Here is a 13,343-nt window from a genome sequence, read left to right as displayed (position 1 = left end):
ACTCACACAGGAGATGACGTCAGTTATTTCCACCCGTTTCCAAGTTATTAAGCCTTAAATTTAAAAGTGCAATGTAATGGCTTCACTAATCTTAATATACTTTCCTTTGACGGCAATATTGCTTTAACGTCAAAGTTTGCTAATTTACAGAACAAATTTTTAGGCGATATTTTATAGACTTTATCAAAGAAATTTTATCCACTTTGCAAAAGTCACAGACAGAAGCTCCGTATTATTATAAGAGACTAGTCGATAAGGCCCGTGGAGAAATCCACTTAGGCAGATGGGCAATAGAAAAATAGGTTGTTTTAGATGTTTTGCTGACGTCAGCAGTGAAGATCCCAAAAAAGTTAGAGAAATTTATTTTATTATTTTATTGTAATGTGTAGAGGTTGAATAACGCTGATCAAAATAATGTGTAGGATGATATGTTTTCGAGGAACGCAAAAAGAGATATAAGTGTTTAAAAATTGTGCTGACGTCAGCAAAGGCCCGTGAAAACACAAAAATTTTTTTTTCAGAAATTCATGTACCTGTTGCCTCACTCGTATAGATCTTGAAACGCTGACCAAGAAAATGTATAGGATCATGTACTTTTGACCAACGGTTACGGAAATATTGTGGTTTAAAGGTTTTTTGATGACGTCATAAACCCGTTCATTCCGAAACTGATTTGGGGACCCAGGTTTGGAAAATTACCCAAATTGGTCCCAGGTGGTCCCTAGTTACCCATGCGGTTAAAAAACATTGACGTCACCAACTCGTTTCCAAGTTATTTGGCCTCAAAATTTTAGGTGCACTGTAATGGCTTCACTAATCTTAATTAACTTTCCTTTGACGTCAATACTATTTTAGCGTTAAAGTTTGGTAAATTACAGAACAATTTTATAGAAAATTGTGAAGAATATAATCCACTTTGCAAAAGTCACAGAAAGACAGAACTGGCGTATTATTATATAGACTAGTCGATAAGGTCCGTGGAAAAATCCACTTAGGCAGGATAACAGAGAAAAATAACCGTCATTTAAATTTTGATGACGTCAGCAGAGACATGTCAGAACACAAAACTTTTTTTTTCAGAAATGTGTATGCCTGTTGCCTTCATCGTATAGATCTTGAAACGCTGATCAAGAAAATGTATAGGATCGTGTATTTTTGACAAACGGTTGCAGAGATATTAGGGTTTGAAGGTTTTTTGATGACGTCATCAACCCGTCCATTCCCGTAACGGATTCAGGGACCCAGGCTTGGGAAACTTACCCAAATTGGTCAAAGGTGGTCCCTAGTTACCTACGCAGGAGATGACGTCAGTTATTTCCACCCGTTTGCAAGTTATTTAGCCTTAAATTTAAAAGTGCAATGCAATGGCTTCACTAATCTTAATATACTTTCCTTTGACGTGAATATTGCTTTAACGTCAAAGTTTGGTAATTTACAGAACAAATTTATAGACGATGTTTTATAGACTTTATCAAAGAAATTTTATCCACTTTGCAAAAGTGACAGACAGACACACGGAACTGGCGTATTATTATATAGATATTTTCGAATGGGACGGTGTTCTTAAAAATAGCGACCTCGTTCCCAGAGCGTTAGAGTAAGCAGAAAAAAAATTGGGATAACCGAGACTGAGGGGATTTGACTTATCGACTGAAAAAAGTGACACCTTCGTCAAAAATTTTTTAAAAATTTGATTTCCTCCCGCTGATAGAAAAAAATAATACGCGCTCGCTTAGCTCCGCAAAAACACCCCAGGGTTAGTTAACTTGACTCAACCTCTAACCTTCTTGTTTCTATGGCTTTTTATCTCTCAGTCCTGGGATCGAGGTTGCTCAACCTTGTCTCATAATATACACAAGATGCTGTGGGACAAGGTTGAACTAAGCTTTCTTCGAATGGGGATAGTAAAATGAGTTTTTTTAGATACGTAATTTTTCTCACCTTAACTATACCGATTTTCTCCATTCTCGTCCCCAGAGCTCTTTGAATCCTTAGAATTCAATTTTTTACGTTCTATAGCGAATTTTTACATTATATTTAAAATTTCTGACAGTTGAAAAAACGTTATTTAACATATTTTCAGGTTTTTACATAGTTCGCACGAATAAAGGCCAAAAATTGCTCGAAAATCCGTTTTTCCTCGACTTTTTTAGCGAAATCCTAAAAAATTGGGTAATCAGATTAACCACGTGACCAAAGTTCTCAGAACGATTAAGTTTCAACATCTAACGATGATCCTAAGGAAAGTTATTATACTTTCCCGAATATAAGGATTTCGTAGGGGTTTTTAGAGGTAGTTTCAAGTTATAGCTAATATCTAAAGCCTGAAAGTTGAGATTATTTCAATAAAAAAAGAATAATTAGGAGATAGCTTCAATCTAAAAATTAAATTCACATCATTTGGTTAAACATTGTTTGATTAATAATTTGAGTCTTGGATATTTCTTAATTTTTTTAAATTGAGGCTAAAAAATTTCTTAAAAACCTTTTATTCTAAATTGGACTTATTTAATTGTCTTTATTTTAGACTGTGGCTGTAACAGATAAACAACGTTTTCTACGTTTGTACATATTTTTTCTACACATAATGTATACACGTTTTTTTTATAAGAAAAAAGTTATATTTTCTCCTTTCTTTTTTTATTTTCTACCTGGTAACTACCGAAAAGCAATTGTCACATTACACCGAAAGAGATTTCTAAGCAGTAGAAACACTAAATCTGCTCAAGTTAGATGGAAAGCATAAACATTCGGTAATTCAGTTTAAACATCGATTTATGGTTGAAAATTAGGTGATTGTTTTGTGAATCCGTTGGATTAAAAAATGTTAGAGCTATTCCATTGACGTTAGATACTTGAAGAGCGGTAGAGTTTATTTGATCTCGCGAAATGTCGTGAAAAAGAAGGAAAAAAGATTTTCTTCCATATATCGATATTTTATTTATCACAAAAAACAATTCGAACAAAAAGAGCTGCATAATATAGCTAACGCAAATTCGTGAACAAAATTATGTAACCGTATAATCTATTAAAAAAACAAAACATGCGGCATTAACGGGTGGTCAGGGATGAATTTTGTGCACGTTTGAAAGTTCGTAAACTTTTCAGTGTTCTAACTTATTTAGGAAAATATTTTTACAAAGTCTATTTACATTAAAATTGGCACCTTTCATGGAGCAATTAGCGTGGTTACGCCTTCAACCCCGCAAACAAACTTATTTCTTCAATGTACATTTGATTTACCTGCCCTATAGTAAAATATCCTCCGTATTTTGTAACACCTGTAAAAAGTTAGTTTTAGGTATACAGACATAGTATATTGTTTACCTATCAAGTTAAAGCTTTTTAAAAAAAAGTTATTGGGCGTAATAAAAATTTTTCTCCACCCCTATTACCACTAACTGGGAAAGTTTAAATTTAAAAACATTAAAACATTTACAAAAAAAAAAGGTTCTCAAAAAGAAATCATCCACAGATCGAGATTATACCTAAAGAACTGTTTCCATGGATAAAGGGCATTCCAAATGCTTAAATGACCTAAGCTGTTTTTTCCTTCTAAACTCAAGACAATCTCGCCTCAACTGAAGAATCTCTTCCCGATGTTCAGAAGTCATCCTTCCGAACTCTGGACTAAACCCAAGAAGACTAGGATCTGGCAACTCTGACGTCACTTGAGTTAACCGCAACGACGCATCCACTTGTTGATTCTTTCTACAGCAAACTTGAATCAGTGAGTGTTTTAGCGCCTTAGAATCTTCTGATTTTACGTTTTCGAAAATAGTTATCAGTGGCTTCAACGTCATTAAAATGTTTGACAATGGACATATCACTTTAAAGTGGGCTTCCCTGAACACGTCTGTGCCTGTAATCAAAAAGTGTGACAGCGTACCAAGAAATGTTGCGATGATTATAATGCGCAACAGGAGAAGTATCATGCTGGTAGTTCCTATACACTTACGATCTCGTGTTTCATGTTCATCTTGCACATGCACATCAAATGACTGGTAGGGATTCCAAAACAGTGTTCTCATTCGCCCAATGATGATGGAACAAACTTTGTTTTGGAACCCCATATCTGTTCGCCACGACAAGAACTCCATAACGGTAATGAAAATGACAAATATACCATGCATCACAACAACCGCGACAAGAACTCCCGTTTTTAACCAAGGCGCGAAAAACATAAGATGGAGGTCACGTGATGGTGGCAACCATGAGTTGCTGAACAGACACGATAAAACAGCAAAATTTGAAGTTGATACCCAAAGTAAAATAACTAATCTTTTCAAATTTAAGCGGCTAAGAATTGTTTCATAGTGAAGTGGATACGTGATTACGATGTACCTGTTTATGGCAATGAGAGAACGGTTTGCTCCTGATATCAAAGAAAGGAATACATACATGTTTGTAAATATTTTTTCGCCCTTTGTGCCAGTAAACAAAAGAATTGTGCACAGCATAAACAAGCTGTCAATGATAAATGCATCATATAACAATATCCCGTCGCGTTCTCGCCAAGATTTACAGGCAACAAGCCACCCAAATATCGTTAAGAACAATATCGATAAACTAATCGATACGACAAAAGCTGCTTCGATATGCATCCCTCGAAATATCTAAAGAAAAATCTGTACATACTTATTGCAAAATAGTAATGTAAGAATACTAGCCTGTAGCCTGTGTATAAATCGACGGGGTCGTCCGTCCTTATGCATATCGCATTTCGTGTTACCGTAGCTAACTGATCTTTCGTGCACAAACAGACAGAATACCGTTAGTATTAGACAAAATTTAATGTTGACTAAAACTCAAGAACAAAAAGACTAAAACACCATTATGTAAAAGTGATACCAATCTCGTTCCAAGGGCTGTTTTAAAAGGACAAAAACCCTAGCTAAGTCAAAAATACAGAAGTTGACGAGGACGGTTATACACATACACACTTTTTTGTAAACAGCATTAAATTAATTCAATAAAAAACATAAAACAAGTACAACCCCAAAACCATAATTGACCGTTTTAAGTTTTGATTTTGCAAATTGGCGTTGGAAACTATTTCTCAAAATGATGAAACAGTATCACTTTTGCTAGTACGCCGCAACCGGTTATTATTACAACGTTGAGTACTTTAACTCCCAAGGGTAAGGTGTGTAGAATAACCCTCAAGTATCAAAAGTTGTCATTTATGTGATAGAGCACATGAAAGAATGTAAAGGGGAACTTCAGTGAAAATCACTTTTTTCTTTTTTGTTCGATACGTACTTAGAAAAGCATAAGAAATCAAAAAAACAACTTACTTTAGTTGTTTTCCTTTTTTAAAATTTTTGTACTAGCCTTCGCATATTCGATTTTTTTCTCATAAAAAACAGACAGGCGCGATTTCATTTAGGATTGGACCCGGTGTCGCGGTAAATTTAGACCCGAGAAAGTAAGACTTTTAAGTCCTAATTTCCCGGGAAAAATAAACTTTTCGGGTTTTAATTTCCCGGTTAATTAGGATCTAAGAGGGTAATTAGGAACCTGTAAAACCAGAATAAATTTTATTTTTTCTATAAGAATTTCTATTGCAATCAAGCTATGAAGTTCTGTAGAAATGTCATTTACGAATTCTCTGCCTTGATCATTGATTTGTACTTTGCAGCAACCATGGCAGCACATCACTTTATATAAGCATTGAGCAATAGTTGCAGTTTTTCGATCCTAGGTGGCCTTAACTTCCGACCACATTTTATATTTGTTCTTCGCACTTCACATATAGTTCTTTTAAAAGAGAACTCTAGGAAATAAAGTTCAATAAAATATTGCCAATACGTAAAAATGCTTTTTTAGCTAGTCAACACGGTTGAAGATTCTCATTTCTTTTTATTTCATTATTTGTACTTATACCAACACAACATAACCAAATGTTTTGTACTTTTTATATTAAATAGGAGAACATTATACCAATTTCCAATACAAACACCGATAAAAATGTTATCTAGTTAGACATTCTTTTTCGTAGCACTCGTCAGTTTCTACCTTATTTCAAGGAATTAACAAGTCAAGAAATTAACGCGATTTAAATTAACGGTCATGAAATTAACTAGTCTTGAAATTAATAGCCTTTAACACTGCATTCAATTAACGGTCATTAAATTTATGTGAATTTTGAAAAACCCCGTTAACTTTTAAGGCATTCTGTAATTTTCAAAAAAGAAAAGTGATTTTTATTCATGCAATATTAATACCCCCGTTTTACCAACTAATCACGACACGAACGATCTTTCGATCATGCAATTCAATGGTTCTCCATCACGAAGAATATTATAAAATTACATAAAAGTTGTTTGTATTTGTGTGCAAAAAAGCGGGTGCGGAGAAATGATTTTGTTGAACTTTGAAATAAAAATAAATTGGCTTGTAAAGTAAGAAAAAAAAGGCTTTACAAAGCTACAGTCAAACGACTTCGAACCTCCTGTGTCTTAAAATTTTTTTCACTGGAGTTCCCCATTGCAACAAGGTGAATTTTTTTGCTAAGGGGAGAAATAGGACTACAGAGCGTATTCGACAACTACGTTTTTTTTGCAACGTTTTTTGGAACCTATTATGTTTTTTGTTGTGATTTATTTAGTTAGCTTTATTAAAAAAGTTCAACAAAATAATACACCTTTACGATAATTCGGGAAAACTAACACTCCATCGCAGCTTATTTTGCGAGCATCACACTTTATAAGAGTTTATTAAGGAGAAAACACACTTTTTCGTGATAACTTTTCTTGCCGCGTTTTGTTTTTAATGAAAAGTACACATAAGTTGTATCTTATTATTATTAACGTTTCCTGAAAATTTAAAAGAAATTGATACGACGGAAGTTAAAAAACTGGAGAAAACACGCTTTCGTCTCAAACAAACTCTCATAAAAACACGATTTTTACCTCCTTTTTTCTGATATTGTAGGACGATGGAGTGCCGTAGGAACGCATGTACAATTGAATTATCGTAAAGATGTATTCAAAAAAGTTATAAATGATTTAAATGTACCTTTTACTTTTCTTCCAACTTTATGAGCGACTTAACCTTAGCTTCTTGTACTTTTATTCATAATAAAGAGAATAACAAACGCATCTTCTGCACAAGTGTTTTTTTTCTCTGGATGGGTTTTAGCTTTTTGTGGGTGGTTGTGGTTTGTTTAGTTAGTTTTGGGTAATTTTGATTCGTTTTGGTTCGTTTTTAATTTCATAACTAACTAGCTTTGCTTGCAAAACTGAAACCTGAAAGGGAAATTTTCATGATGCGAATTGTGAATGGCGAATTTGGCGGGAAATTAGCTGCGAAATATCTTTTTCGTTGTCACGAGAAACAGCATGTAGCGAATTTAAAATACTGAATGTAAAGCTTGGTTCTCACTATGGACTAACGTTGGGCTAACCATAGTTTACATAATGTGTTTGTTAGCCGATTTTAATTTTTTAGCAGCGGGTCACACTACAGTGCATCGATAGCTCTTTCGTGGCCGAATTTAATGCTAGAAAGTACGAAAAATAGAAATAGAAAATAAGTCTTGTTAATATTACTACTTCCAAAAAGACGACGTAGCCTGGAAAGAAATGGAATAACAAAATTACGAAACAGGAAGCAACTTTTGGTCATAAAAGCAGGGAAAAGCTTTCACCCTGAACGCCAACCCTTCTTCTAATTTTTTTTGTTATTTTGTCAGTCATTTTAGCTTTAAAATCACCTCTAACAACGAAACATAATACCATTTTTGAAAACATAAATCGCTTTAAGCACGATAGTGAGTTAAAAAAGCGAATAGACCTTTCCCGAATTTCTTAACTATTTCAAACTCAATTAAAGAGGTCGATACTAAAAATGATTCTTATCCCTAAGTTCCTTAGCAAAAGGTAGAACAGATTACCTAATTTCCTAAATATTTCTGTTCGTTAAGTACCTCTATTCAAAGCTGGAAGTTACGGTCAAACCCTTCATATAGCCGAGCTTCCTAAGAATAGCCTCGTTTTCAAAATAATAATTTTCTTTAAATCTAAATAAAATTCAACCAGAATATTATATTGCCTAAAAAACTTCATTTTTGTCATGATAATTATCTGAATATCCTTGTTTGAAGGACCACGAAACCATTATAAAATTTAGGATGACGTCATAATTATAATAATTTATGAAATTCGGGAGAGGTGTATTGGTGTCAAATTCCCTGGCGAAATGTATCTGAGCATGCGCAGTTTAATTTTTTTATTTTATTTTGAAAAATTCGCTTCACCGTTAGGTCGGAACAGTTTTTACTTTTTAGCAGCGAAATATTTTACTGTAAAACTTACCAATCAGATCACAATCTTAGAAAAACGCATTACTGTAAAGAATTCAAAAAACTGCCTTGTCTTTAATGCCCCAGTATATTAATTAATATCCTGTTTAGTAGAGATTACTTATCATTACGGAGTTTTGTAGAACGCAGATCTGGGCACTAGCGAAGCAATTTTGACTACACGCTTTTTTATATAAGAATAAATAGTGTTTTTTTTTGTTTCAGCCTCAGTATTCTTCACATTTTGACAAATCTCAGCCTCAAATATTTTTAAAAATATTCTTAACATGGCTAATTACTCTTAATATGCCTAAAGAAAGAACATACAATATAAGAAATTAAACTCCTAATCAAAATTTGTGTGTCGCACAAATTTTCGTAACTAAAACAAAAGGCCGAGCCTGGGTATTTTCTTAAGATATAACTAATTTTTAATCCATTTCTCGGTCTCGATATTCTTATAGTATACAGCTAAAACCAAATTCGAACACACTGCCTCGCTTGCTTTCAGCAAAAGTCAATAATTTAAATTTTTCTTCGCTTTAGGCATTTATTCGTGGTAATATGATGCATAAAATTAGTAAAAGAAACATCAGAGAGGCATATTTATGCATTTTTGACTTTGAAGGGTTGCGGAGTGGAGACAAAAGTTGTACTCGACGGTGCAATCAAGAAAAAGAAATTTTTAATTCAGTTTACAGATCTTTAGGGTTTCTTTTTACAATAGGGGTAGATATTCTGTTCCGTACCAGTTCTAAAAAATCGTAAGTCCTAAATGCATTTGTTTTTTAGAAATTGAAAACGGCATCATTGCAGAAAAAAATTATAAAAACCATTCTACTAAGAGAATTGCTAACCTTCCCCTATGTAATTGCGTTTTCCGTTTTCCGTGTTTTTGATTTAGGAATTTGAGTATTTCATTTTTGCTCTCTTTAAAGTACCAGACTTTTTTTCTATAAACTTAATTCAAGGGCAATGATAAAACACACAAAAATATTAAACGTTATATTATTTTATTTTCCTTTAATTAAATTACTTTACTTTATAACTTTCTATTGCGGTTTTCTTTTCTTATGCTTCTCTTCTTAAAGACGTCTTGTGCCCGCTTGGTATTCATATTCAAGACACGCATATTCTTATGCAAGAAACATTTGATTATATTCAAGACCAATGATGTTCATATTCAAGCATTCGATATGCATATGCAAGGCGTTTAATTCTTATTCTAAATTCAAAACAAATGATTTTGTGGTAAAATAATAAGTTCCCTGCAGCCCTGGTCCTGTAATTACGGGAAAGTTCTTGTAATTGGGTTTGTAATTTTATAATCGTTTGTAATTATGGTAGTAACAAATCAATACAACAAGATGGATACTGAAGATACTGAAGCGCGTGTTCGAAGAATAGTTAGGAAAGGGATGGAGGCAGCGGCAAGAACAAGTCAAGGATTCAGTCATCAGTCTATTTTCAGCAGAACGCAACATCTTATACGTTCTGCTGCTAGAAATTATTCCGATCTGACTCCAACAGCAACAACAACAAAAAGTGCCACCTCAACTTCCTCCATACTTTTTACCACCTGCTGCACCACCCCTACTTGTACTACTACAACAACAAATATATAAAACAATATAGTTTTTTGAGAGTTTTTAATGAATTGAAGATTTTCTCTGAAAATGAAGTAAATTTCCCCCCTTTTCCACCGATGTCAAAGCTATACCCCTTTTAAATCAACCATAAAAAAAATTGCTCAGCACCAGTGTATGGAGGCATAAGATATTGTTAATCTACATAAAATTATCTTTCCAGTGATACCAAATATGCTTTAAATCTGGAATTTATTCCGGGTAACACCGTTTTTAAGCCTAATTCGCCCATACTACATTGCTTACCCGCACAAATTAATGCCGTAAAGTTTCTTAACAAAAAGTGTAGATGATGTGACATCATGGACGTATGTGAAAAAAGTAAGATAGATTAGAAAATATGATGTTAGTTTTATTCTATCCTCCCATCAAAATAGACAATTAGGAATTTTCGCGAATTAGAAGTAGACGCGAAAGTTTAAGTCGCGAAAATATGCACACAAAAAAAAAGTTATAATGCAAAAATTTGCGATTTTTTTTGCTTGTAATGGAATTCGTTGGTACATTTTAGTGACCAGTGAATAAAATTAACAGACCAGATTTGAGACACCATGTTTGTTTTACAGATGAATAAATTTAAATTTTGCATTTGAACGAACCTTCCTTGAATATGCATGATAATTCTTGAATATGAACCATGATTCCTTGCATATAAATAAATGTCTCTTGAATATGAACCTCATTGAATTTTGCACCATTTGAACAACCACATACCTCTTCTCTTTCTTGAGAAAAATGTTGAACGTCGTTCGATTTCTTAATTTTATTTGATATTTCGCGCCCAAAAGTCACTTCAGCCCCCAGTAGCTACACAGAATCAATGCAGATACAATATATCAAAGAATATTTTCTTCGAAACACGCTAATAGATAAAATGCTTTTAAGTCTGGAGTAATAAACATTGTTTCGAGTTTGATTTCTTTCTTATGTTTTTAGCTGATATAGCGAACACCATTGAACTACCCTGCGTGCGTTGACTGTTGACAGTTATCAATTAATAACAGTAAGGTTACAAGAAACAGAGTTTTAAGCATATCTTTACCGGTAAGCATGTTTAAAGTTCTTTACAATTTTTGTTAAAAGATCTATTACTATAGCCATCGTTTTGTAGGTACTGTTGGGTAACTTAAAATATAAAAGACATGGTTTTATTGTAATGTAAAGAGAAATAAACCAGCCGTTTCGGCAGGAAGTTCTACGGTGTATTACTTTCAACTAGCACACAGCAAAAGACGAAAGAAAAATGCGAAAGAAGAAAAATGAGTTCAAGTTTGTATACACTGATTTCTTGAAAACTAGATGAAACGTAACATTCAACAAAAACAGCTATTTTGATTTATTCCGTTTTTTAAAAAGAATTGTAGCCTGTTGAAAGTCCTTGCAAGCGAATACAAATCTAGCTTCATAAAATTTCGAATCACAAAAAAAAATAAGATTTGACCGTTGTAGCTTGGTAAAACTGGCGAAACCAATTGAACATAAAATAATGATTCAAAATGATTTACTTGTAATAGGTTTTTGTACCTTTTGTACCATTCAACAGGGTAGTTCTGTTTCCAAGGTTATCAACACTCGAAAACTAATAAATTACGTACCGCTACACTAGACTGGTACCCTTTTAAAGCCCAATTTGTAAAGCCCATATTAAAGTTCTACCGGCTATAGCCGTAGAACAATAAATTGCAGGTTCAGAAGTTTGTTGGAAAAATTTGTAAGCTAGCTATATAAAAGAAAAATTAGAAGAGAATTAGTTCTTTACCTAAGAAAGTAAAAGTAATAAAGTTACAGACCTGAGTTCATTTCTCCTTTTTCCCTCTTTAAAAGCACAAACTGCATTTCTTTAAACTTAATTCGAGGAGCCATTACAAAACACGCGAAAATAATACAAAACTTTATAACTTTTCTCAGCGGTTTTTATTGTTGACGGTTATTTTTTCCCTTCTCTTCTTTAAAAGAAGAAATTTTAAACGTCGTAATCGATTTCCAATTTTGATTTGTATATTTCCCGCCAAAAAGTCACTTCAGACCCAGTACGCAAGAAATTTCTTCTTGGAAATACGCCAGCCAAAGGAAATGGACTAAAGGTCATAAGTTGACACCTGACTAACTTTTTAAAAAGTTCCTTGGTAAGAAATATTTTCCCTCTTAAATGGCAAATGGGCTTAGCTCCGCAAAAAGTTCCTCAGTAAGAAATATTTTTGCTCGCCTAAATGGCAAAGAGGGTTCCCTTGCTCTCAGCTCGTTTTGCTTGCTGGCTTATCTCCACAAAAACAGAATCAAAGTTATTTGAGCTATCAAAGCAAAGTAAAACAAACTGAAAATTTATGCGCAGTATGAAACTCCGTAATTGTGTTATGTCACGCCACAAGCAATTAGAAATTATATCATTTTTATGGCCTTGAACATCTCAGTTTTTCAACTTTGCCAAATCCCTAATTTTTGTTAGAACCATAACCTAGGGTGAGGGCACCTTATTATAAAGAAAGGTAACGAACAAGCAAAAAATATGCAAAGAGGAGGAGATTATTAGCTCAATGGATTGTAACTCTTGTAAAGGGATGTTATTTATACAGCTGCATCTAGACGCGAAGCCTTTTGCGGTAAAACGCTTTTCGAAAAACGAGGGATAAAATTACTGTAAGGCAAATCATATCACTGCCGAGCAGTTAAAATATTAATTTTTTAAGGGAGAAAAAAGGTGCTTAACTTTATATATTAGAATCTCCATTGATCCAATAATAAATAATCAAACCCAGGAAAAATTTATATATAAGATAAAGATGAGACACGTAGTAAAGTTTGTGCAACCTCATTCCCAGGGCATCTTGAATCTTTTTTGACATTGATACGGCTGAGACAACAAGCGCTAAAAACGAGGTTAAAGTTGGTTGCCTGTATGCCGAAAACTAGATAACTAGATGTGTTTGATAAGATCACATCCTCGTACTTATAGTTTAGTGGTTCTAAATTTCAAAATTATATGGAAAACTAGAGTAACACCTCTCTCCTGGACACCATAGAGACAAGTGTCCAGGAGGTCTTCGCTGAACTATGGTAAAATCGAACGCAGTGTTTATACTGTGCACATGGTATTTTTTATTCCAAAAAGTAGACTAACTTGCCCGTAGAAATTGTTTTATCAGTGTCCACATAGAGGTTTTATGACAGTTTAACAGGGCATTTTGCATTAATTCGAAAGCGGTCCGTTCCGTTATAAATTTCAATGATTTTTTTCCCATGACTTGAGCCTTAATTATTCTTATTCTTGTGACGTCTTAACAAACACAACAAACGTGATAGACTGTTTTCCTTGGACAAATGCTTTGTTCTTTCAAAAGTGTCAAGTAGGAAAGTTTTGTAATAATAAAAGAGAAAGAAAGTAGTTATATCAT

The 13,343-nt window shown here is 33.6% G+C and overlaps 1 protein-coding gene across 1 annotated transcript; it reads right to left on the bottom strand.

The window, feature by feature from the left end:
• Nucleotides 1-3,488: 3,488 nt before the first annotated feature.
• On the bottom strand, nucleotides 3,489-12,717 carry LOC130648512 (uncharacterized). The gene is made up of 2 exons (XM_057454565.1): nucleotides 11,742-12,717; nucleotides 3,489-4,616 (listed from the first exon to the last, which is right to left on the bottom strand). The coding sequence occupies exon 2, from the start codon at nucleotides 4,602-4,604 to the stop codon at nucleotides 3,489-3,491; it is 1,116 nt and encodes a 371-aa protein (XP_057310548.1). The 5' UTR covers nucleotides 4,605-4,616; nucleotides 11,742-12,717.
• Between the last annotated feature and the right edge of the window lie 626 nt (nucleotides 12,718-13,343).

This window comes from Hydractinia symbiolongicarpus, chromosome 7, assembly GCF_029227915.1.
Source record: "Hydractinia symbiolongicarpus strain clone_291-10 chromosome 7, HSymV2.1, whole genome shotgun sequence".
In the NCBI taxonomy this organism is placed as follows: Eukaryota; Metazoa; Cnidaria; class Hydrozoa; order Anthoathecata; family Hydractiniidae; genus Hydractinia; species Hydractinia symbiolongicarpus.
Note: the sequence above shows the minus strand (reverse complement) of the source record. Positions and strands in the feature narration are given on the sequence as shown.

Coding starts and splice junctions, on each gene's coding strand:
- LOC130648512 (XM_057454565.1), bottom strand. CDS start 4,604: ATGCATATCGAAGCAGCTTTTGTCGTATCGATTAGTTTATCGATATTG.